Source organism: Schistocerca cancellata, chromosome 8, assembly GCF_023864275.1.
Source record: "Schistocerca cancellata isolate TAMUIC-IGC-003103 chromosome 8, iqSchCanc2.1, whole genome shotgun sequence".
Lineage (NCBI taxonomy): Eukaryota > Metazoa > Arthropoda > Insecta > Orthoptera > Acrididae > Schistocerca > Schistocerca cancellata.
In genome coordinates this window covers 479,317,417-479,344,547 of record NC_064633.1, presented here as the reverse complement: position 1 = coordinate 479,344,547, position 27,131 = coordinate 479,317,417, and the positions used below count along the sequence as shown (strand labels likewise).

At 43.1% G+C, this 27,131-nt stretch overlaps 1 protein-coding gene across 1 annotated transcript in view; it reads right to left on the bottom strand.

The window, feature by feature from the left end:
- Positions 1-27,131, bottom strand: part of LOC126095642 (acetylcholinesterase-like) — an 83,029-nt gene that overhangs the window by 23,185 nt on the left and 32,713 nt on the right. The window contains exons 4-7 of the mRNA XM_049910404.1: positions 15,407-15,592; positions 10,263-10,483; positions 8,393-8,558; positions 4,827-5,005 (exon numbers count right to left, since the gene is read on the bottom strand). Of these exons, the coding sequence (XP_049766361.1) occupies positions 4,827-5,005; positions 8,393-8,558; positions 10,263-10,483; positions 15,407-15,592 (752 nt within the window). The remainder of the gene's footprint in view (positions 1-4,826; positions 5,006-8,392; positions 8,559-10,262; positions 10,484-15,406; positions 15,593-27,131) is intronic.

Genomic DNA, 27,131 nt, shown 5'->3' with positions numbered 1-27,131 from the left:
TTTGGCGCCGTGCAGGTGAGCGCCACAATCAGGACTGCATACGACCGAGGCACACAGGGCCAACACCCGGCATCATGGTGTGGGGAGCGATCTCCTACACTGGCCGTACACCACTGGTGATCGTCGAGGGGACACTGAATAGTGCACGGTACATCCAAACCGTCATCGAACCCATCGTTCTACCATTCCTAGACCGGAAAGGGAACTTGCTGTTCCAACAGGACAATGCACGTCCGCATGTATCCCGTGCCACCCAACGTGCTCTAGAAGGTGTAAGTCAACTACCCTGGCCAGCAAGATCTCCGGATCTGTCCCCCATTGAGCATGTTTGGGACTGGATGAAGCGGCGTCTCACGCGGTCTGCACGTCCAGCACGAACGCTGGTCCAACTGAGGCGCCAGGTGGAAATGACATGGCAAGCCGTTCCACAGGACTACATCCAGCATCTCTACGATCGTCTCCATGGGAGAATAGCAGCCTGCATTGCTGCGAAAGGTGGATATACACTGTACTAATGCCGACATTGTGCATGCTCTGTTGCCTGTGTCTATGTGCCTGTGGTTCTGTCAGTGTGATCATGTGATGTATCTGACCCCAGGAATGTGTCAATAAAGTTTTCCCTTCCTGGGACAATGAATTCACGGTGTTCTTATTTCAATTTCCAGGAGTGTATAATGTTGGAAACCCTGCAAAATAGAGGAGAAATGGCTTTCTTCTGCCGGGATTGGATTGAATAGTGTTCCACTTGTCACAGGATTTTTAAAGGGTAAAAGATTAACTGGCACAGGTTTTCTGGAAATGCTAGGTAAAAAATACGTGAAAAGAGCCTGCAGTCCAAAAGAAATAACTTCATCGTTCTCAGGTCAATGAATGGATAAGCAGTTCTCTATCAGTTTACCACATCACATTGTGATCTCGCTCGTTTCATGCCACACTTAACACCTGAGACGATGAGGGACGAAATCTTCGTAAGATTGACATTTTAACGGCATTTGGAGCTGCACTTTAACCAAGAACTTGCTATCCCAGGAATCCGTAACGGAATGGTTTGAGTTCAATGAAAAGTCGAACGATATGGCACAGTGAGCGCGTCATTGGACATGCATTTAGTAGAATGGAGCAGTCTTGAGATTCTCGTCCGTAGAGCAACATACAAAAGGTGAATTTCGGGAAGGTTCCTTCGTAAAGGACACGGTCAATTTCATTCCCAATCCACGTTAAATTCTACCTTGTGCTCCATCTCTGATGATCTCTTCGACACCACGTTTAATTCTAATTGTCATCTCCTCCAGGTTATAGAGCCAGCAGATGAATGTTTTGTAGACATTCTACAACAACACTACGAAAAAGAAACTTGCTTACTGGAAAAGCATTGAAGAAACTGAATTGATTTAAAATGGAACGACTAAGGAAATTAAATGCATTTTCGACGTATAAAACGTAGTCTTATTCTGTCAAGCCGAGACATTGTCTCCTAAGCTCTTTAATTTGTTTCCGTAACTGGTAACAGTTAATATATTGGCACCTTCCGTACCTCCAACAACACTCACAATCTTTAAATACCCGCTATTAATAATTGATGTTGGATAAGACCCCAATAGCACCCCCACTTGAGGGTGTGGATGGAGGAAAGTAGTGACATGCAAACACAGTTCTTTAAAGCCTCGAATAATTTAAACCAGATGTGATACAAATATTACTTACTATACGGAAATTATCCCAAAATTAGGGATGGGATGGCCTAAAAATGCAAAAAGTGTAAGCAAGCTGTATTGGTTTCGAATGCGTAGTATTCGGAGTTTATGGTCTGGTCGATGAAAGTCCTAATGACATTTTACACCTAGGGATGAGGCGGCGGTAAAATTGGTTGACACGCACAGCTTAACCCTGGCGTGCTTGGAAGAATGTCAGCTAAACTTGGTACGAATGCGGCTCATCTGGGGAACATACTGGAGCTGGTGTGGGAAGGGGCGCGGGGAGAAGGGGGCAATAACGTCCGCTGGGGTTGAGGATGGGTAGGGCAAAAGGGTAACGTGTTAAAATTATTGGCAACCCCCGATATTAGTGTCGAATATACAGGGTCTTACAAAAAGGTACGGCCAAACTTTCAGGAAACATTCTTCACACACAAAGAAAGAAAATATGTTATGTGGACATGTGTCTGGAAACGCTTACTTTCCATGTTAGAGCTCATTTTATTACTTCTCTTCAAATCACATTAATTATGGAATGGAAACACAGAGCAACAGAACGTACCAGCGTGACTTCAAACACTTTGTTACAGGAAGTGTTCAAAATGTCCTCCGTTAGTGAGGATACATGCATCCACCCTCCGTCGCATGGAATCCCTGATGCACTGATACAGCCCTGGAGAATGGCGTATTGTATCACAGCCGTCCACAATACGAGTAAGAAGAGTCTCTACATTTGGTACCGGGGTTACGTAGACAAGAGCTTTCAAATGCCCCCATAAATGAAAGTCAAGAGGGTTGAGGTCAGGAGAGCTTGGAGGCCACGGAATTGATCCGCCTCTACCAATCCATCGATCACCGACTCTGTTGTTGAGAAGCGTACGACCACTTCGACTGAAATGTGCAGGAGCTCTATCGCGCATGAACCACATGTTGTGTCGTACTTGTAAAGGCACATGTTCTAGCAGCACAGGTAAAGTATCCCGTATGAAATCATGATAACGTGCTCCATTGAGCGTAGGTGGAAGAACATAGGGCCCAATCAAGGCATCACCAACAATGCCTGCCCACACGTTCACAGAAAATCTGTGTTGATGACGTGATTGCACAATTGCGTGCGGATTCTCATCAGGCCACACTTGTTGACTGTGAAAATTTACAATTTGATCACGTTGGAATGAAGCCTCATCCGTAAAGAGAACATTTGCACTGAAATGAGGATTGACACGTTGTTGGATGAACCATTCGCAGAAGTGTACCCGTGGAGGCCAATCAGCTGCTGATAGTGCCTGCACACGCTGTACATGGTACGGAAACAACTGGTTCTCCCGTAGCACTCTCCATACAGTGACGTGGTCAACGTTACCTTGTACAGCAACAACTTCTCTGACGCTGACATTAGGGATATCGTCAACTGCACGAAGAATTGCCTCGTCCATTTCAGGTGTCCTCGTCGTTCTAGGTCTTCCCCAGTCGCGAATCATAGGCTGGAATGTTCCGTGCTACCTAAGACGCCGATCAATTGCTTCGAACGTCTTCCTGTCGGGACACCTTCGTTCTGGAAATCTGTCTCGATACAAACGTACCGCCGGCCGGAGTGGCCGTGCGGTTCTAGGCGCTTCAGTGTGGAACCGCGTGACCGCTACGGTCGCAGGTTCGAATCCTGCCTCGGGATGTGTGTGATGTCCTTAGGTTAGTTAGGTTTAATTCGTTCTAAGTTCTAGGCGACTGATGACCTTAGAAGTTAAGTCGCATAGTGCTCAGAGTCATTTGAACCATTTGAACAAACGTACCGCGCCGCGGCTATTGCCCCGTGCTAATCCATGCATCAAATAGGCATCTGCCAACTCCGCATTTGTAAACATTGCACTGACTGCAAAACCACGTTCGTGATGAACACTAACCTGTTGATGCTACGTACTGATGTGCTTGATGCTAGTACTGTAGAGCAATGAGTCGCATGTCAACACAAGCATCGAAGTCAACATTATCTTCCTTCAATTGTGCCAACTGGCGGTGAATCGAGGAAGTACAGTACATACTGACGAAACTAAAATGAGCTCTAACATGGAAATTAAGCGTTTCCGGACACATGTCCACATAACATCTTTTCTTTATTTGTGTGTGAGGAATGTTTCCTGAAAGTTTGGCCGTACCTTTTTGTAACACCCTGTATAGTTCAAGGTTGACTGATAACAGTTCCATTGGGTCTAGAATTAACGTGACATAAAAATGGTCGACAACGACTACTGTCTGTGTCGAATTCACTGTATTCGAGGTTACTACACTGAACGGTAATAGTACTGATTCCAAAATTTATCTGTAGGGAGGGGTGTAGGAGTGGGATAGGACGGGGTCGCATCTAAAGTATGAGTGTGGAATATGTGTCATAATTTTAACCATTTTTGGTACAAGAAAGAGTACTACAGCTTTCTATAGAAGAAGTAGCTATGCGGAAGATTTTAGTGAGAAGGAGAGAAGGCAACGTTTAACGTTCCGTCGATGACGAGGTCATTAGAGAACAAGCTGGGATTAGGATAACTGGGAAAGGAAATCGGCTGTATCCTTTTCAACAGAACTAAACTGGCACTTGCCTTAATCGGAAAATCTATATCTTGACGGCAGGACGAGGATTTGAGCAGGTGTCACCCAGAATACGAGTCCAGTGTCTTACATTTTAGGCACAGTCTTTGCACTTCTGTGTGGAGACTTCGAATGGTGAGAATTACTCATTTATAACATTTCACATCGAAGACCACCGAATGGAGGTAGAAAATATTTGTATTTTGACAGTACAAAACGTCCTAACTATAACCGAGTTAAAGAGAGAGTTGAAAAGATGACCTTGCACTTCGTATCCTCCATGCCCCCTACTCCACTGCCCCACCTCTCACTGCAGCAGATTTAGTTAACACTAAAGAAGAATACTAAACTCTTATGTTTTCACAATTTGTATCAAAATTGTGTCACGAAGTGTCCTTTGGTCTTCCGAGCCCGTCTCTGAGGGCTCTGCTCTTCTAACTGAGCGAACATAGTGTGCCTTTCAAATTATCTCGGATCCTCCAGTTTTCGGAAATTGTAAGGTATCGAAAGTACAGCCAACTCAGCACAATGCTGCAAATGCCTTACACTTACATCAATAACGGACTGCATCTGCTCCATAGAGAAGCCCTCGTCCCCAAAGTAGAACTGCTCCAGCTGTTCCGCCGCGCGAGTCCGCTGTTCCCCCGTGGGCAGCGGCAGCTGAGGAGCGATCATTGCCGTGAAGTTCTCCTTCATGTCGGCGACTCCCGCCTCCGTCAGCAGTTTGGAGTCTGCAATAAAAATGTAGGCCTCCAGTAACAGTCAGCTTTGCTGTGAATTATGGCGCTGATGTGGGTGCGTCACGAAATGTCCGCTATCAGAGGGGCGAGCGGCACGATAAGAGGAAAGCGCCTTGTGCGCATGCGCATCGTGAGTAGCCAAGTCCCAGCGGTAAACATTGTCAGCGTGGGCAATACTGAGAGAGAAGCTAGTTTCGCTCGGAACGTGTACTTGCCCGGTACATTTGTCGACCGCTGCGGAATTTCGTAGTCGTGTCGAGTTTTACAGTAGTAAGGTGTGCGAGAGGACTCCAGGAAATCGCGACATATACGGAAATAAGCCGCAAAATATTTATGATAAGCAAGAATATAAACATCATCGCCACTCTTTTCCCTTGCAGAAATTTGAGCTTTATTTTTAGGGTCCTGCCTCACATTCGGAAATCTCTATGTACTTTTTTTTAAGCCAAATATTTGTGACAAGCATGTCTACAAATGTCACTACTACTCACTTCACTTGAAGTAATTTGATATTTCGTCTTGTAATTAGAATCAAATCACAAATTGAGCGAAAGTACCCTTGGCAGAGCGCTGTAATATACAGGGTAGTCCACTGATAGTGACTAAGCCAAATATCTCACGAAATAAGCATCAAACGAAAAAACTACAAAGAACGAAACTCGTCTAGCTGGAAGGGGGAAACCAGATGGCGCTATGGTTGACCTGCTAGATGGCGCTGCCATAGGTCAAACGGATATCAACTGCGTTTCTTTAAATAGGAACCCCCATTTTTATTACATATTCGGGTAGTACGTAAAGAAATATGAATGTTTTAGTTGGAGCACTTTTTTCGCTTTGTGATAGATTGCGCTGTAATAGTCACGTGGTATCACGTAACATTCCGCCAGTTCGCACGGTATTTGCTTCGTGATACATTACCCGTGTTAAAATGGACCGTTTACCAATTGCGGAAAAGGTCGATCTCGTGTTGATGTATGGCTATTGTGATCAATGGGCGTGTGCTACGTATGCTGCTCGGTATCCTGGACTACATCATCCAAGTGTCTGGACCGTTCGCCGGATAGTTACGTTATTCAAGGAAACAGGAAGTGTTCAGCCACATGTGAAACGTCAACCACGACCTGCAACAAATGATGATGCCCAAGTAGGTTGTTTTAGCTGGTGTCGCGGCTAATCCGGACGAATGTCGTGTACAGTTCTGCCATTGGGCACAAGAGAAATTACGGGACGATGACATATTTTTTGCACGCGTTCTATTTAGCGACGAAGCGTCATTCACCAACAGCGGTAACGTAAACCGACATAATATGCACTATTGGGCAATGGAAAATCCACGGTGGCTGCGACAAGTGGAACATCAGCGACCTTGGCGGGTTAATGTATGGTGCGGCATTATGGGAGGAAGGATAATTGGCCCCCATTTTATCGATGGCAATCTAAATGGTGCAATGTATGCTGATTCCCGACGTAATGTTCTACCGATGCTACTACAAGATGTTTCACTCCATGACAGAATGGCGATGTACTTCCAACATGATGGATGTCCGGCACATAGATCGCGTGCTGTTGAAGCGGTATTGAATAGCATATTTCATGACAGGTGGATTGGTCGTCGAAGCACCGTACCATGGCCCGCATGTTTACCGGATCTGACGTCACCGGATTTCTCTCTGTGGGGAAAGTTGAGGGATATTTGCTATCGTGATCCACCGACAACGCCTGACAACGTGCGTCAGCGCATTGTCAATGCACGTGCGAACATTACGGAAGGCGAACTACTCGCTGTTGACAGGAATGTCGTTACACCTATTGCCAAATGCATTGAGATTGACGGACATCATTTTGAGCATTCATTGCATTACTGGGGTATTTACACATAATCACGCTGTAACAGCATGCGTTCTCAGAAATGATAAGTTCACAAAGGTACATGTATCACATTGGAACAACCGAAATAAAATGTTCAAACGTACCTACGTTCTGTATTTTAATTTAAAAAACCTACCTGTTATCAACTGTTCGTCTAAAATTGTGAGCCATATGTTTGTGACTATTACAGCGCCATTTATCACAAAGCGAAAAAAGTGGTCGAACTAAAACATTCATATTTCTTTACGTACTACACGAATATGTAATAAAAATTGGGGTTGAAACTTCCTGGCAGATTAAAACTGTGTGCCCGACCGAGACTCGAACTCGGGGACCTTTGCCTTTCGCGGGGAAGTGCTCTACCAACTTTTATTTTAATTCTTTGTTGATCTCATTTTGTACTATTTTGTTCGTTGTATATGATCGGGGCGGACGTCTCATGACACCTGTTGAAGTTGTTCGTCGAACCGTTCACTCAGTTTTTTTTATTACAGAGGGTAGCTAAGCCCTCTGACCGAACACGCTGAGCTACCGTGCCGGCAACCAACTGAGCTACCGAAGCACGACTCACGCCCGGTACTCACAGCTTTACTTCTGCCAGTATCTCGTCTCCTACCTTCCAAACTTTACAGAAGCTCTCCTGCGAACCTTGCAGAACTAGCATTCCTGAAAGAAAGGATATAGCGGAGACATGGCTTAGCCACAGCCTGGGGGATGTTTCCAGAATGAGATTTTCACTCTGCAGCGGAGTGTGCGCTGATATGAAACTTCCTGGCAGATTAAAACTGTGTGCCCGACCGAGACTCGAACTCGGGACCTTTGCCTTTCGCGGGCAAGTGCTCTACCAACTGAGCTACCGAAGCACGACTCACGCCCGGTACTCACTGCTTTACTTCTGCCAGTATCTCGTCTCCTACCTTCCAAACTTTATGCAAGGTTCGCAGGAGAGCTTCCTTAAAGTTTGGAAGGAAGGAGACGAGATACTGGCAGAAGTAATGCTGTGAGTACCGGGCCTGAGTCGTGCTTCGGTAGCTCAGTTGGTAGAGCATTTGCCCGCGAAAGGCAAAGGTCCCGAGTTCGAGTCTCTGTCGGACACACAGTTTTAATCTGCCAGGAAGTTTCATATCAGCGCACACTCCGCTGCAGAATTAAAATCTCATTCTAAAAATGGGGGTTGCTATTTTTAAAAAAACGCAGTTGATATCCGTTTGATCTATGGCAGAGCCATCTAGCGGGCCAACCGTAGCGCCATCTGGTTTCCCTCTTCAGGCTAGACAAGTTTCGTTCTTTGAAGTTTTTTCTTTTGACGCTTATTTCGTGAGATATTTTGGCCGGTCACGATCAATGGACCACCCTGTATAAATAACCTCAAATGTTGCAGAACGTACTATTACATTAATAATAAAGTATTTTTTGAGAACATTTCTGGTGGGGAACAGCGGTCTGGCAAAGAGTACTTTAAAAATGGAAAGTACTGAAAAACAGGAGTTGACAGATCTTCTTACGTACTTCCAAGTATGACTAATCCTTCTCCGGAGGTGACGCCCAGCATGATGGGAACTCGGTTGTAGCTGCCGGCTCTCAGCCTGTCCGCTGGAGGCTCGGCGATCACCGCAGAGTCCGAGGGCGGCTCCACGACGGGCAGGAAAGCCAGCGGCAGGGGACAGCGCTTCTCCTGTGAAAGGGGCGCAGGGTCAGTCAGGATTACCGAAGATAGTGGCTACTCGTTACGGTAAATCACTTCGTCACAAGTGTGTGGAAGATATCACCTGGAACGTAAACTTTCTAAAATAATGTGAAAGGAACAGGCGTTAGTGTGAGAAGCTCTTCTACAAGACCAATAAAGAAATACCTTTTCAGCAGCGTCGCTGTTTGTTCATCAGTTCTTACGTGTTGCTGTATTCAGACCTCATGATATTTACACAACTATGCCTAGAGACATTTGACAGATTTTAATCAACATCTGACAGCTCTGCAGAAATTGATGAAATGTATGATGAGATAAAAACAATTATTCAGGTAGTGAAGGGAGATGAAAATTTAATAGTCATGGGTGACTGGAATTCGAGAGTAGGAAAAGGGAGAGAAGGAAACATAGTAGGTCAATATGGATTTGGAGTAAGAAATGAGACAGCAAAGGACTTGGAAGAGTAGTTGAATGGAATGGACAGTGTCTTGAAAGGAGGATATAAGATGAACATGAACAAAAGCATAACGAGGATAAGGGAATGTAGTCAAATTAAGTCGGGTGATGCTGAGGGAATTAGATTAGCAAATGAGGCACTTAAAGTAGTAAAGGAGTTTTGCTATTTGGGGAGCAAAATAACTGATGATGGTCGAAGTAGGGAGGATATAAAATGTAGACTGGCAATGGCAAGGAAAGCGTTTCTGAAGAAGAGAAATTTGTTAACATCGAGTATAGATTTAAGTGTCAGGAATTTGTTTCTGAAAGCATTTGTATAGAGTGTAGCCATGTATGAAAGTGAAACATGGACGATAAATAGTTTGGACAAGAAGAGAATAGAAGCTTTCAAAATGTGGTGATACAGAAGAATGCTGAAGATTAGATGGGTAGATCACATAACTAACGAGGAGGTATTGAATACAATTGGGGAGAAGAGGAGTTTGTGGCACAACTTGACAAGAAGAAGGGATCGGTTGAAAGGACATGTTCTGAGGCATCAAGGGATCACAAATTTAGCATTGGAGGGCAGCGTGGAGTCTACAAATCGTAGAGGGAGACCGAGAGATGAATACACTAAGCAGATTCAGAAGGATGTAGGTTGCAGTAAGTACTGGGAGAGGAAGAAGCTTGCACAGGATAGAGTAGCATGGAGAGCTGCATCAAACCAGTCTCAGGACTGAAGACCACAACAACTACAACAACTGGCAGATTTACAATAATACCTACGAAAAATAAGTCAACGTGATCCACAGCGCATTCGAACAAGAAAATATACTCCATTGTATGTGAACGGAATATAAAAAGTGTTGTTCATGATGTATTGATATTCAAGGAAGTGTGTGCGAGATGGGTTCCAAAACATTTGACATCAGGAATGAAAGAAAGGTGCATAGATGTGTGCCGGGAGACCTGAAGTTCGTCTGTTTGCTGCCCTCTCCTCCTCTCCTTCCTCCACCCTCTGTCTTTTCCGGATCTGGCATCTTCAGATTATCACCTTTTTGATCCCCTGAAAGAAGCTATTAGTGGCGCAAGGTTCGCTGATGATGAGGAAGTCCTGGTGGCAATGCATAACTGTTTATGCAAACGTATAATTCCACATGCAATTGAGAATGTTGTCCAGCGCTGGCATAACTTGAGGAGGATCCTTGTATTTGTTTGGGAAAATGGTATACATTTTCTGCACTAGTAACTTACGAATTCCGTGAGGGCGATAGTGTCATCCCTGGCGAGGTCGGAGGCGTTGGCGGCGCGAAGGAAGGCAGACAGTCGCGCGTCGTCGTCGTCAGTGTGGTTATCGCCCTGCGTCTGGAAGCCGAGCGCCTCTCCCATGCGGTAAGCCCTCTCGCGCGGCTTGTCCGTCAGCGCCCAAGGGGCTGTTGCCACCCCACTTTCCATAATCACTTCGCTGAAGAGCCCTGCCGATAAATTTCACTTTTACCCTCAAATATCAATCACTCCCACACTGACAGAATTTACAGTTAAATTAGTACCCTATTGTGGTGCACTAAGTGTGTAGAAACTTTGTAAGAAATGAATCCACACATATTATATAAACGGATGTATGTATGTTTGTATGTTCCGTATCTCCTCCTAAACCAGTGGATCGATTTCAACTAAACTTGGTAAATATATCCATTACAGTCAGGCAACCATCACTGTGGTGGTAATAACCATCAACCTTTCATCGCTAAGGAAATATGACGCCATAAACAATGAGATGCGTGATAATCTACCGCAACTTGGATGAGTTTTATATTTATTACTTCGTAGTTACTAATTCTATTTCCATGAAAATTCACAGGCTGTACCCACACGTGCCACTAAACGCACGTGCAAAATTATATAATGGTACCCCAAATAATTTCCGGAGACACGATGTCATAAACACTGAGATGCGTGAAAAAAATGCCGCATCATACATGAAGTTTTAATACATTTGTTCTCTACTATTTAGTCACTCCTACAGCCGAGTTAACAGAAGAAAATCGGCGACACCAAGCAGTGCTTTTTGACAGCTTTCAGCTGCGAAGCGCGAACGGGCGCCGTCTATACAGCTTTGAAGAGGGAGCCATAGAGATTTTTACAAAATCGCGTTGCAGACAAGCGAAGCAGCTGCCTCCAGCGGACATAAACTCTACACTACAAACACAGTTCATTTTTCGTTTTCGTCTCGCGCAGAAAACTGGTCATATGAATTCCCGAGCAATGCCGGAATTTTCAACTAGTAATTCTATAAGCACACAGACACCTGTCGTCCCATTGCGAACTATCTTCCAGATTCGCTATTCTTGGGACATCATGTTAGAGTGTAACGTCGTGCCGACACACAAATACAGACGGAGCAGAAGCCGACGACGTATTGATAGTTTAAAAGTCTGTCAGATATGTATGAAAACTGTCTACCAGGACCATTTTGAATAGCAATCAGTGTTCATTATACATGGCGTTTCAAAGTCTGTGACTAATGTCTGGCTAAAAGGTCACGTCAGTAGGAACACCTTCTGTTAGAAACGCTTCCTTGCAAATTTAGGCATCCTTTAGTACTCGCCGGCAATGGGACGACAAGATATCACCGAACTAGCATGGTATAAAAATAGGTGTGTCTAAGAGGAGAAATATATTTTAGAAACGGAACAGAAACTTCGGTTTTACGTGGCCTACCGCCTTTCACGCGGACCAGATGACTGGATGAAAGGCAACACACAGCATACGAAAGCCTTAGGGTGCTTACGTCCTGCATGCTTGTGTTTGTAACGAAAGTTGTTCCTCAGGACGTGACCTATCACCATTAGAAGTTGTCGCAAGGACTCTGAAACGCCCTGTATAGACAACTGTGAGACCTCACAACTTGCGCGAATGTGTAGCAGATGTCACTACTTTATAGTCGTCCTAGCTCATCGTTTCGTCACTCGTAGTATACTAATAACAGTCATTATAAGTTAACGGTCACTTAAGGTAGTGGTCCTTATTGATGGCAGCCGTCCCGGCAATCTCCAGACGTGAATTCGGCTGGTAATGGAAAGCCTTAATGAGAATGATGAGATACGGGTTGGACTCCTCTAATCCTGGACGGTTGCGACGTCCACATTTGTAGCCATTTCATTCAGCACAGCAAGTCGTTTCAAGTCGTCGGAGGTCGTCCTTAATTTGAATGCCGGGTATGTGAAGTTTGCGTCGGTGCGCCGTATCTTACTCAGCTACGGTGCTCACTACATAGCTTGATCCTGGCACCTCATTTGTGTGCCTAATTTGCTATTAAGATTTTTGCATTCTTCTGAAGAAGCTTATCTGTAAATAAACTATTCCAGATGGAAGTGTATAATTGGTGCTGTTTCCCATAGGTGTTGAGAAGACGAAACGGAAATGCTATGTCATGAGACATTTAAATTATTTTGCACTTTTTGTTGGGTGCTTTCATTATTCCACTTCTTTAATGCAACTCCAGTGCTGCTACATAGAATATATACTTACACAGGTCAACGTTTAAAAAATTCTAATAGTAAGAACTACGTATATGAAGGTCGGAGAAGATGCGAATATTATTATTGATTTGCTTATTAAACCGAAGAAGGCAGACTTCGGAATCCTACAAATCACATATTGTGATATTTGTATCATCTTAATTAAATCGAATAAGTACAATTAAAAAGGGAAAGTTTTCTAATATTAGCCATAAGTATCAAAAATTTTCCTGCGTTTAAATACACCGACGGAAAAAATCCGCAACACCAAAAATAATTATATAGAGTACTGAAATTTCGGGGCTACATTTGTTTAGGCGACATATTTAAGTTCTTAACATTGCAAGAATACAGGTTAATACAAGTGCGAGATAAGGCATTGCAAATATGAAATGCTGGTACATTAATAACCGGTGCAACGTGCATGCGTTTTGTTATACAGGCGCCGGTTGTCAGTTTGTGAGATGGAGTTCCATGCCTGTTGCACTTGGTCAGGCAATGCAGGGACGTTTGTTGCTGTATGTAGGTGACGCTGGAGTTGTCGTCCATGTCCCGTATGTGCTTGATTGGAGATAGTTCTGGTGATCGAGCGGGCCAAGGCTATATGTCGACACTCTAGATCATGTTGGTTTACAACAGCTTTATGCGGCCGAGTGTTACTCTGTTGCAAAACACCCTCTGGAATAATGTTCATGAATGGCAGCACAACAGGTCTAAATACTGGACTGACGCACAAATTTGCAGTCAGGGTGCGTGGGATAACCTCGACAGAGTTCCTACTGCCATACGAAACTGAACCCCAGACCACAACTCCAGGCGTTGGTCCAGTGTGTCTAGCACACAGACAGGTTGGTTGCAGGCCCTCAAATGGCTTCTCCCGACCGACACAAGGCCATCACCGCCACCGAAGCAGAACAAGCTTTCATCAGAAAACACAACAGATCTCCACCCCGCCCTCCAATGGTCTCTCGCTTGACACATCTGAAGTCACATGTGGCGGTGGTTTGGGGTCAGTGGAATGCACTCTATAGGGCGTCTGGCTCGGAGCTATCCTTAAGTAACCGATTTGTAACACTTTGCTGTGTCACTGTGGTGCCAACTTCTGCACAAATTGCTCTTGGAGATGCAGTAAAATGCGACAGAGCCATACGCCAGACACGATAGTCTTCATACTGGTAGTTCCTCGTGACCGTCCGGAGTTCGGTCTTCTTCCGATCGTACATCCTCGTGACCAAGCAACCATCCACCGCTAACGTGAGCCATGAGAGTGAAGTGGTATGGATGTTCCAGTCGTTTGAATTGAATCACCACAGTAAGATGAGATGATATAGAGACGCGACAGAACAGCGCAGAGGAACATTCGTATTTGGACATGCCTTAACCTCAACCTGAATGAAGTTGCCCGATTTGTAGATGTATCAACGCGGACTGTCGAACGTGTCTACACAGTGTGGTGTATCATTAACAGACACACCGTAAGATCAGTGCCCATAAAAGCTACTAACCGACAGAAAGTGTAGGCGAAAGTCACGCTTTGCAAATGACAAACGGTTTAATCTGCTATTGTCAGTGAATGTAGGTTCATATCAACCAGATTCCGAATGAACATGACTGGTAGTGTCATAGTAAGAACTAAGACATGATACGAGTGCTATTCTGAAAGTAAGGTCCAATAGGTCACGAAATGGAAACTACAGTGAAAATCCGATTCAGCTTTTGGCAGATGCGTTGGGCAGTGTGTCTAGTGCGCCTGTTGATCACGTCACGTAGCTCTTTTTGTTTCTGAGCACACAGTGAGCATGCAGGAATGCCTAGAACAACAGTGTCTCCCACCAGGTATAGATGCCCACTGTGAAGTTTCGCCTGATTTCATGCAGCCCCACATAACATATGTCTCATGAGTTTCCTTCTGCACGACAAGTCTTGGCTGAATACTGCAGGGGCAATGAATACACCCCTGCAGCGTTTTCGATGGGAAGTATTTTATCACCCTCCACACAGCCCAGAATTGGCTCCCTCTGATATTCATCTCAGCTCACATGAACCACCGGCTATGAAGACATCATTTTGACACAGACAACGAACGGTAGACCAGGGTAGAGAAGTAGTGAAAAGCGCAGCAGCTGCTGTCTATGACGAAGGTATTGGGAAGCTGGTACAAGGCTACAACAAATGTCTAAGTCGGAACAGCGACTAAGTTGAGAATTAGTTGGTAGATGTAGTAAACTGTGGTTTCCGTTTCGCGACTAATCGGACCTTACTTTACGAATAGTCCTCGTACTACGACAGTTGTAAGCCCCATAGGTTCACTTTGCATCAGATGTGCTGACTTTGATGTACAATACCTGAAACAGAAAAAGCTAAGACATTGGACAAGAAATTGAGAGGAATATCTAAGAAGCTATAGAAAGTACAGAATGATGTACTTCATAACGGTGGATTAAACAGAACACGGTCAGGAAAGAAAGACCGATTTCTTTCATTCAAGCACTCATCATGAACATAAGTAAGCTAGCAAAAACGATACTTACACAAACGTAGGAGCTCAAATAAAAATGAAGAAAGCTGGTAACAGAACAAAGTGCACTGGATAGCGAGAATTTCAAACAGATAACCGACGACACGAGGTCTGTTCACCAGCAGCCACAGACAGAAGAGAAGAAGAACAGTGTGTACCTGGGGTAAGAAGGATACATAGCAAAGATACGAAAAGATGGTGGAAAACGGAAAGAAACTAGAGTGGGGAGGAGAGGAGAGGAGAGGAGAGGAGAGGAGAGGAGAGGAGAGGAGAGGAGAGATGAATTTCTCGCTTTTGTGCTTTTTAGTCTTTCAGTTAATAAATTATCATGCTTGGTTTATGGCGTGAGAGAAACTCACCCTTGGTCACCGGCGAGAGGAAGAGATGTGATGTGGAGCCAGCTCCTGCACTCCCCCCAAAGATGGCGACCTTGCTGGGATCTCCACCGAAGGCCGCGATGTTTCTCTGCACCCACTGCAGCGCCAGCACCTGGTCTTTGAGCCCCGCATTGCCCGGGATGTCGTCGTTCATCAGGCTCAGGAAGCCTGCCACACGACGACAACTTAAGCAGATATTCTCTCTTTCAGCAAACAAATTATTACACATCATTCCTTCCCACAGAGTTTCTAATTTTTCCGCTGTGTAACAAAATATTCAGCTTAAAAGATAGTAGACTACAGAAAACTTACCGTAGCTATCTTTTTAAACATGTGTCGTAGAAAAAGTACAGCTTTTTGGTGATACAGAAGTTGTGCAGAGTTACTGAGAACTCATCCGGCTATCTATTTTGTGGTACTGAATACAGTTAATTTAATGATTTCATTACAATAATAAATGCCAAGGGTTTTTGACTTTTACTTAATGCATGTACAGCCGACAAAACAAAAGGAAGGAAAAATGGCTAAATACTACACCGGGCATTCTCGGAATGTGCAACCGCGTCACGGGTTGTGACAATGCCTTCACCCCACTATGCCCATGTTGGGCTGAGGCAGCAACATATTATCACACCAGTGGGACGTAATGTACACACTATTGGAAATTATTACCAATTTAATACTGCACAATTGATGATAGGGTGTGGACAGTGATCAAGAAATGCATAGTGATTTGACCAGCAACGCTAGATGTGAGCCAAATGAGGTCTGAGTCCCAATGTGCAAGTAGCTGATGGTCAAATTGCCTTGTCGTCACTCGCTGAATCAATTTGGCTATGTCTTCTGGTCAGTATTTTTTTATGTCCTTATCGTCATACGTCGTAACGGCTTTTCTGTGACAGCTTCTTTTGTCGTGATGACTACAACTCTTGTGCATATTATCAGTAGTTTTTATGAGATCTACTGTAGTACTAGCTAACAAAAACTGTATCATGAAGCTTTAAACACAAGTCATTCAAGTTATTTTAAGGTAATTTGTTGTATAGATTTGTAGCAAAATTTTATCTTTCACAAAGCACATATTACAGATGTAAGTGAGAGTAACTAATCAATCAATAATCATTCAGCTCTTTGGCACGAGAATAAAACTTATATATATATATATATATATATATATATATATATATATATATATATATATATATATATTGTTGTGGTCTTCAGTCCTGAGACTGGTTTGATGCAGACCTCCATGCGACTCTATCCTGTGCAAGCTTCTTCATCTCCCAGTACTTACTGCAACCTTCATCCTTCAGAATCTGCTTAGTGTATTCATCTCTTGGTCTCCCTCTCCCTCTACGATTTTTACCCTCCACGCTGACCTCCAATGCTAAATTTGTGATCCCTTGATGCCTCAGAACATGCCCTACCAGCCGGTCCCTTCTTCTTGTCAAGTTATGCCACAATTTCCTCTTCTCCCCTATTCTATTCAATACCTCCTCATTAGTTACGTATCTACCCATCTAATCTTCAGCATTCTTCTGTAGCACCACATTTCGAAAGCTTCTATTCTCTTCTTGTCCAAACTATTTATCGTTCATGTTTCACTTCCATACATGGCTACACTCCATACAAATACTTTCAGAAACGACTTCCTGACACTTAAATCTATACTCGATGTAAACAAATTCCTCTTCTTCAGAAACGCTTTCCTTGCCATTGCCAGTCTACATTTTATATCCTCTCTACTTCGACCATCATCAGTTATTTTGCTCCCCAAATAGCAAAACTGCTTTACTACTTTAAGTAATTTTGTTCAAATTAAGCACTCCAGTATAATAGCCAAACTTAACAGCAGTCATTTTGCCCTTTTAGTCACTATCACTCACATTTTCACAAACAGTCAGGTCCAAGTTCAGTTTCTATAGAAAAAGTTTTGTCTGCAAAACTGTTCACAGAATTAGCAGACACAACGGGAAAAGAGATGAAACAGAAAAATCATTACGATGGAATTGAGTAAGATGGAATAAATCTTTAACGATGAGCTCATAAATTTTGGTCTCGAAGTAAAATTTGCTGATCTGCTGGAAAAATAAGTTCAGCTGCTCAGCGCAACGGGTCTGAATAAGACGTTTAAATTCTGATAGATAATATTCATTAAAATGATGTACATTGATCCGCAAGAGATAAGCAGCTACGAAACTGCACGAGCTTCCAATTAGTAGGACAAGCGTAGAACATGGTTTTTCACAGAAAATTATGATTCGTTTGTCCCTAATTTTCGAGGAAAATGGAACTCATTAACTTCGATGGTATGCGGGTACGAAACTGCGGATGCCAGATGACGGAATTCAATAGGCTTCGCCTTACTGCAATTAGAATTTAATTTGAGAAAAGGCCTATTTACTCGTATGTTTTGGTGGCACTGTTTTTAATTTATCAAAATGGTACTGTAATTACTGGAAGCGATTTTTACTATAGCGGAAAGCTGCCTATTGTGGAAGTGTTCGCTAATGTAGACAACTAGGTTCTGATTAAAGTAAGAACTCGACTCTATTGGGAAGTATCAGAACTTAGTTCTCACAACGCCTGAGGCGTAGTGTAGTGGCAATAAGACCATTATGGAACTGGACATTGTCGACAATCCTTGATTTTAAAAGTGTCGAATGCCACGTTTTTTGAGTTTATTTGCTTGTAGGGCTTTAACATCTGCAACTGAGTAGCTATTGGAACCATATTCACGTGGTTATATTCTTCACAATATTTCATACGCTATAATTACCCTCCAAAACGCGCAGCGTAACTTAGAGGCTAGGTTCCTAGTGCTAGTGGCTTATTCCTAACATGAAATACCACGGGTATCCTATTACGCGACAGTATCGCTTATTTGGACGTCCTGTGTCGTATTTGGATAACTTCAGCTACCCCAGTAGCCGGATTCAGCTTCTTATTTTTACTAAGTGCTTTGACACTTTTTTGAATGTCGTGAACTCATCTGGTGATGATCATGTTGGGCTAATACTTGACGTACATCATGTCTCATTTGTGTGATAGACAAAGCACGAGGAAACCATGTCCTCATCATCTGTTTGTCACTCCATTCCATGCATAAAATGCAGCCTCTTGTGTGGACTTCATGTAACCGGTTAAAATGTATTATCCCCAAGAAATAGAAACTTGGTTAACAAATAATCCAGATCCAGTAGTAACCTCATTTTGGATTATGAGGTAATTTGGAGCTGCCTACTTGAGAGCAGTAGGAATGGAAAGCGGTATAAACGACTTCTGAAAACTGGACTCTTAGAGACAATGACTCTGCAATAGACCAGGAATTTGTTGTACAAGACTCATATAGTGGAGTAAATGTGAGACTAGATGGTATCTGGCCAGCTCCACAGATCAGCAAGCCATATGAAGAGCCACTGGCTCTAGTAAAATCAGCACCTTCTGAGCTCCACACAGGGAACGTTTGAAACAATTCAAAGCTAAGAAAGCCGCAAAGGAATCAAAGGAGAGAGAACCACAGGAAACATAATGTTCCTGTCATTCAGGCTTGATACAAATTTAATTGAGGACAATGCTTCGGGTGTGCAGCTTGAAGAAGAAGACGCTGAATGCATGTACTACAGTGTTCGTTACTCTGAATATTGACACACAGAAATAGGCGCATTGCATGGAGTGCTATCCCTGGGCTTCCGAAGAATGTTAAGTAGAAAAAAAGTTTATGCCCCGACTGCACTTCTTTCCACAACTAGCGAAGAAAATGTTGAATGGGCAGAAAGGAAGAGAATATTATTATTTTACGTTTTTACCTGTTTTTATAATCGTCAATATTAAATGTTTTCTCTGTCTGTCTCATATTAGGACACAATTAATATTTCTACTCAAATTTTTTGTGTTTTTTTAATTTAAATGTATTCAATATTAATTAGCATGAAATCAATAAATAATATTTAAATTATAGCGATTGTACTTAGCTTTCGAATCAACAAACATACTGTTGTACCAAATGTTCTAATATAAAATGCATATCGAGAAGAGGGTGGGGGCGGTCTAGTATGAGGTCTAAAAACGTACTGTTGTATCAAATGTTGTAATATAAAATGCATATCGAGAAGGGGGGGCGGTCTAGTATGAGGTCTAACGACCAGTGGAATCAATTACTTGCCTCACCCGCCGAGGCATGGAGGCAATAAGCCTCTGAAAATACGTCTCTTTGACCGCGAAACTCTCCCATGTATCCAACACTAGGTCCCACAATGTACTTGGGCCCAGTGTCGGTCAGTATATGTTCATACGATGCTTCATTTTGGTGTACAAATTTTCAAGAGATTCACGTCCGACGCCCAAACAGGCCAGTCGATCAGTTCGACTTCAGCCTCTTGCCAAAAATATTGCTGACGATTAGACACGTGTGAATTGGTGAGAAGTCCTGTCTAACTGTATCACTCCACTGGGATAGGGCGTCGTCAATTTCGGTGCCGTAGTTTCATGATGTATTCATAGTAATTCGCGGCAAGATAACTATAAATTCGATGATGTATCACTGTCCTGTCCGATGACATCCACCACCAGCACGAGAATGATGCACCACATACAGCGAGTTGTAATCTGCACGCCATCGCCTGTAGACCATCATCGAACCCTCATTCAGTGAGCTAAATATTGACACATTTGAAAAGATGACGTGGTGCCAGTCACGATCTACATTCAGTTCAGCGGAGGCAAGCCTATAATATTTTGTCACCACCAGAGAGGGCTTTTTTTATTAGCAGCCATTTCGGCTATAAGGCCAGCATCCCTTAAGCGGTTGCGAACGATTTGCGAGAATCCTGGGATACTGGTCTCATTCTTTCTTTGGGCGGCGTTTAAAAACGACGCTTCCCTACAGATGTCAACTAAAACATTGTCTTTCTGAAGCGTGAACACGTTTACTAAGCCTGTCCCTCGAAGCCAACCAATGACTCGTGCCACAGCTTCATACACTTCTGAACACAGTGAGGTTGAACGTCGTGGCTGGCTGCCATGCACGGAAACCAACAGACTGGACGAGTGCCAGGATGCTATCTGTCGTAGCCTGCGTATGCTGAAACATCCTGGCACCAAATGACAGTTTGTCGTATACCTTTCTATGGCGCACTGTGTTATCACATTCGGCATACGTCGGCTATATTTGTGTTATGTTTCCCGTACATCAACAATACAATGTAAACATGTACGGTATCGAGGGGATGTGACCCTGATGACAGAAATGGTATTCCAGAGCTTCAAACGCTGCCATGTGGCTACCACGTAATTATAAAGAATTGATTTTATTTGTTTATTCACGGCAGAAGTATCTCGGTGTTTCAAAAAGATAAAAGTAGGTGTTATAACGCACATACAAAACAACATGTGGTAATTATACAGAATTTAAAAACATAAAAAAGATCTGTAAGTAAAACTGTTATAATAAGATGGGAACAAACACACTGCTAAAAGTTTGATACATGTGCGCCGCTGCAGATGCCTGTGTTTGTTCCTTGAGACTGGTGCGAGTTGTGCACAACTGAAAATACCCCTGTTTATCAAGACATGCAAAATTTTTTGTTTTGTTGACCATACATCGTGCAGATGTGGTGAATGATGAAGGTTATACCTCGCACGAAAAGGGGATTTCATGTCGCCAGCTTCATTACAGTCACAGTCCACGGTCCACCGCAACAAGAAGCCTGAAGCTCCACATCTTGTGCCAGTCACGATTTTATAACGAAAAAAATTGAATGTGTAATGAGTGTAATGAATGTTTTTAATATTGTTTTCAGTCTCTTATTTACGAGTCTAGAATGAAGTTAAATTTCGAAAATAAGAGTATTTGTTTTTAATTACGTGTCATGTCACTGCATATTTCTGCTGAACGTACATCCACTTGGAGTTTCTGTGAAAAATGTTGAATAATCATTCACTTAGGCATGTACCAAGAAAATTATCTCAGCTGTACCTATTAAAGGAATTTTTATTCAGCTGGTTACATGTATTTGGAAAATTTGAAATGTTCTAAGAGTTTGAAGGATATCTTTGGTTTTATAAAACATCGCTGACATGCATTTAAAAACAGTATTTAGGTGTTTCAGACAACAGAATAAGTTATTATAACGTAGCATGATCTCCTGACCTTCATTTCTTACATATTCCAACCTCTCCATCGTATTCTGCGCATCAAGACGTTTCATTCGAGCCCAAACTCGATAGGGTAGAGTCAATTTTACATATTTCCATTTAATCAATATGCAAATCTAATAAATAAATTGCAAGTGCGCACCGAGATTAAAAAGTCGAGGCTGGCGTACACAAACATTCAATACATGATGAGCACAGGAGTTTTTGTTTGGCGGAGACAACCAGCCCGCTGGAAAGTCCATAGGAGGGTGAGTCAGCATGCAGCTGTGCTGGCCGGCCGACCGCCCAGGGACCAAAACAGTTTTTGCCAGAGAAAAGGGATAATGGCCCACGTGTTCACCTTAAAAGCAAAACCCACTGTATTGTTTGGGAGAGCCCCAGCATACGCATTTTTTGACGGACCTAGTGCGCAGTTTCAGAGTTCTCACAGGTGGACAGTAAGCGCCTAACGCCAATGCTATATATTTCGGGATTGTTCGGCTTAAATAGAGCGCCATTCTCCCGTTTGTAAGAGTAGCGCTGATTGGTGGACTATTTCTGACGCAATGAGCCGGAGGAGTGAGGGAAAGACAGCGGATGATATACCCTTTCGCTTTTTTTGCATGAAGAGGGGTCGTTCCGGTGACGCTCTTGAAGTGGGAACACGTAGCAGGGGTGAGAGTGCTCTTGAGTGTTCACAGAGAGTGAGGAACAAAGTCTCTACTCAATACTGCACAGAGAGAGCACCTCTATCGCTAGTTAATCGGAGTGATACTCTATATTGAGTGGCTCACAATTAAGTGTTTGTTCACTGTGTTGGCCGCGACACTTAATGTGCGGTGTGAACACAGACAGAGAATTAGTTAGCGCTTGCGAGCGAACATTGAATGGCACCGTGGTGGACTGGTTATCTGACCGGTGTACCACACCAATAGTTAGACTAGGGGCAGATAGGAGTCCTTGACTTCATCAAGGCGTAGTGAGAGTTTGATTGGCGAAGGTCAGTCCAGATAGAATGAGATAGTTTTGTTGTTTTTCAGCGGTGAACGATGCAGGCAGCAGTCGTCGCTGCTCACGGTATTGTGCGCTACAGCGTAGACAAGTCCCATCTTTCCTCCATTAGAAATAACATACTTCATTCACAGCACTCCATTACATTTCTCACGCGGCAGCCTCGACCGTACTTAGAAAAATTCAGTCGGATAATTATTCAAGTTGAGTAGGCGTGGCTTTCAGCCATTCTGCCGAGTAAATAACATTCTTAACGAAAAGGGATAAAAGAGCTTTCCCACACTTTGTATATAAATTTCATTAACAGGATTCCTATCCATAAGAGGTAACCTATTCCGAAAAGAACCTGGAAATTTGTGTATCAGTTTATAAATAAAAGTTTCACTTGATTTTCTCAGATTTTGCAATAAATAATATTTTCCGTTCGTGTAATGTTTTTCTCACACTAACTAGAAATACTCCAGTACACAAGTATCCCACTAGTTACGTAAGAGAATAGAATATTTTTGTGTATTTTCCTTACAGCGGACGATTCCAGAAGATATTTATGCTGAAAGTTTTTCAGGCATTTGTGGTACGTTAGGAGCGTCTGTCTGACTTCTGTAGTAGTGTGTGGTGGAAATTGCTTCTTGCAGGAGCCAAAGGGTACTTGTCAGATCAATCCTTTGCGTAACTCGTCAACATAGCACCCACATATTGGCATTATACTGTGAATGTAGAGAAGACTTTTCCTTTCTTACCGTAACGTTCTTCCTCAAATGAGCTTGAAGTGCCAATATTCATGTCATTAACAATTTAATGTATTAAATATGAAAAGACAATGTGGTGAATAGGGGACAGTACACAGACGATTCTTAAACTATATTTGTGAAGTTCCTCTTGTTTTGGAGTGTATTTATTGTTCCAAATTTTACGGTTACTGTAACTTGTCAGACAGCAGAAGTCAATTCGCTGCCTTAAGCAGTGCTGAAGAGTAAGCCGGCAGCGAGTAGGAAGCTGATTCTTACGGAGGCAGTGGTAACGACTGCACCGTATGGCACTTTAGTGAATCAGAAGACTTGGGAGAGGAATGCGAGCCTTGAGAGAGGATATTGCTCAGCAGTCAGGACGTAGAAGAACCACCAGTGTTCTGGTGCGAAACGCCGATCTTACTTTGTGAAATAGTAATGATTTAAGTCTACTTATTCCATAAATGGTACTAGAACGAGCGTAAGGGTCATGAGAGCTCCACTATAATAATAACGCTCTGCAGTAAACCACTAAATTCAGTAAACTTATGAATACTGTTAACTTACCAAAGAAGGACTTACCAAGAAGGGCTACAAAGTATTACGACGTAAGATAGAGATTTTTCGGTTGCACGGCAACCTCGACAGTCGACGATGGAACGTACTCAGAGCTTGTTCTTATGTGATGGTCGGCTGTACCACGCTCTCGGAATTCATAAAAGTTTTATAAAAGTTTTACCATGTTTGCAAATAAATGCGTCATAATGGCATCCTGGGAATTATTTCAAATAAATTAGCTACCCGCACCACCACTTGTAGACACAAGTCGCCTGTCTGCATCTTCTGGAGACTCCAGTGCGCTACGAGAGCTGCTTCGGGGGACAATATCTGCGAGAGCTTGAGAACAGGTTGGGGGAAATCCTATGAGTTTATTCGCTAAAGTAATCTGCGGAAGGATCATCTTATATAGCGCAGTCTCCAGTGGGAAGGCCCGACCAGTATAACGTAAGTCACCTGCACTACCTTCTACGGAGATTTTGCATGTTCTTCACAACGTTCAACACGTCTAAAATCACCCATTTCATCACAAGTTTCTGCAGATGTGTACTCACAATCGTTGATACCGGTTACTCATAATCATTTATGTCGGTTTCAAACATTATGGTTTGAAGGGTAATGTGTGTACGATTGTCACCACTCCCCTATTTTGCGTATGGTGCGCGGAAGTCTCCTTGACTTGACTGTTATGGTCTTTTTCCGAGAAATGCCTAAGAGAAAGTGATATATCGACTCCTTTTATTGTTTAGTATTTTTATATTCACTTTTCTTTTCTTCTCTGGGTCAGTTTCACTTGTATTTATAGCTGTTGCAATACGAAATGAAATGAAATGTGCATATGGCTTTATTTTTCAGGAGTCCCTATGTGGAATGTTCGGCCGCCTGGAGCAAGTCTTTTTTATTTGACACCACCTCGGCAGACTGCGTGGTAATGATGATGAAATGATGATGGAATGATGATGAAGATAACACACATACCCACTCCCGAGCGTAGAAAATCCCCGACTCAGCCAGGAATCGAACCCGGGTCCCGTGATGGTCAGCAATGCTAAACACAGGGCCATGAGCTGCTGACATTTTGATGTGACTAAGATGAGTGATGTGGTATAAATAATTTATAATTTATGTAAGAAGACCCTTTTCCAAACATGATAACGTGCTTGTGTATTTGCAAAAGTAGAAAATATTCCTTATAAGAAGACGTAATGCCCTATTAAACGTCGTAAGACGTTGCAATGCATTTGTTCAAGAAAGTGGGACTCGTATTCTCGTGTGAAGAATAATTACGCAGGATTAATGTCGACTCTGTTGCACCTGCTATCGTCGCTCAACACCGAACTGTACAGGAACCTACTATCCGATCTTGTGCATATGAAGTCACCTCATTGCCCACCGAGGTCAGGGTTGTTGCGTGGCCCTCCCCAACACTTAAGGCGTCTAATGCAGTCATTGCCACAAACTTTCAGTAGCGTGTTACACGAACCCACAAAAATGGTTCAAATGGCTCTGAGCACTATGGGACTTAACTTCTCAGGTCGTCAGTCCCCTAGAACTTATAACTACTTAAACCTAACTAACCTAAGGACATCACACACATCCATGCCCAAGGCAGGATTCGAACCTGCGACCGTAGCGGTCACGCGGTTCCAGACTGTAGCGCCGAGAACCGCTCGGCCACCCTGGCCGGCACGAACCCACACAGGTCTATCTGAATTGCTCATGACGTAAAATCTAGTAGGATTTTTAAATGGGCTAGGTCCATTATCCGTTTCCGACAGTGCCCCTTGCTTTTCAATGTATGGTGTGGTTATCACAATTCCATGTAATTAGTGATTTTCTATGGCTGAAGGCGATAGTGTCTTCCGACTTAATACTTTTCTAAGAAGGGAACCTCATATTTTAAGCAGAAAAAAAGGACACCAGCATTACATCAACCGCAGCAATTGACCCCACGAGAAAATTTGCGCCAAAATTCTGACAATACGCAGTCATAATGTTCTGAACGTATATATATTTAACTTTCGATGACGCCATTCATCACTCGGTAGAGATTAGTAACAAGCTTTTCTTTCATTGTGTCAAAGTGTACGCTTGATAGCCTGTAGCTGGAGCCATATACTTCTTTGCTTTGAACATTTTATCTTACGTTTCACAAACGCACTGTGAATGACGAAATGAATGTGTACGCGATTAAAGAAGTAGCGGAGCAATATTTCATCATTAAAATCGCTATTCTGCATTATCTTCTTTGAATTTTAAACTTGGTATTGTTAAAATGAAGTACTTTTGCAGGAGACTGCCGTGTGACTGGCATGATTAAATTGTAAATCGAAAATCATTAACATAATTTCATAAAAATTCTTCACTTGCTGAAGTTTATTCATGTTGATTTTGAGGCATACATAAGTTCCATAATGTCAGTAAGTGAATACTGTTAAAATTATAATGAATATGTATGTGTGTGAGGTTGTCATATTACGTACATTACGTACAGTTTTTCGCGTAGAATGTGTTGTCGAACAAGATTTGAAAACACATGTCCAGCTTCCCCTTCCTTTTCCTAGCTTTCAACACCCCACGAACAGGAAGGTTCTGGTTGTCTCTGCAATCTACGGTACTTCGCGCTCAGGTGGCTGAAGTGAGCTGGGCGAGCGACAAACGGTGGGCGCCGAAGTACAGAAGCTGTACCTTCCGAAGGTCGTAACTGTATACTACCACAATTATGCCCCAAATTTCCGCACGGACTCGACTTTTAGGGCTGATGTCTTGCATGTGTTCCTTTTTCTCCTTAAAATAGAGGACCAAATTGGTGATGTTTCCTTGTAAGTACAAGGAGATAAGTACGAGAACTATCACAGAATCAGCTCTACTTCTCAAGCATTCGAGCTGATTATAAGAATGATACACAGAAGTATAGTAAATAAAATTGTGTGTCTGTCAGATGACAATCAATTTGGCTTCAGGAAAGGCAAAGGCAACAGAGGGTCAGTTTTGACGTTGCGCTTGCTAAAGGATAGAAGATTTGTTCACAGTGGTTCAAAATGGTTCAAATGGCTCTGAGCACTATGGGACTCAACATCTTAGGTCATAAGTCCCCTAGAACTTAGAACTACTTAAACCTAACTAACCTAAGGACATCACACACACCCATGCCCGAGGCAGGATTCGAACCTGCGACCGTAGCAGTCCCGCGGCTCCGGACTGCAGCGCCAGAACCGTGTTCACAGTGTTTGTCGGCCAAGAAAAATTTTCTGGTGCAAGATCGAATTATA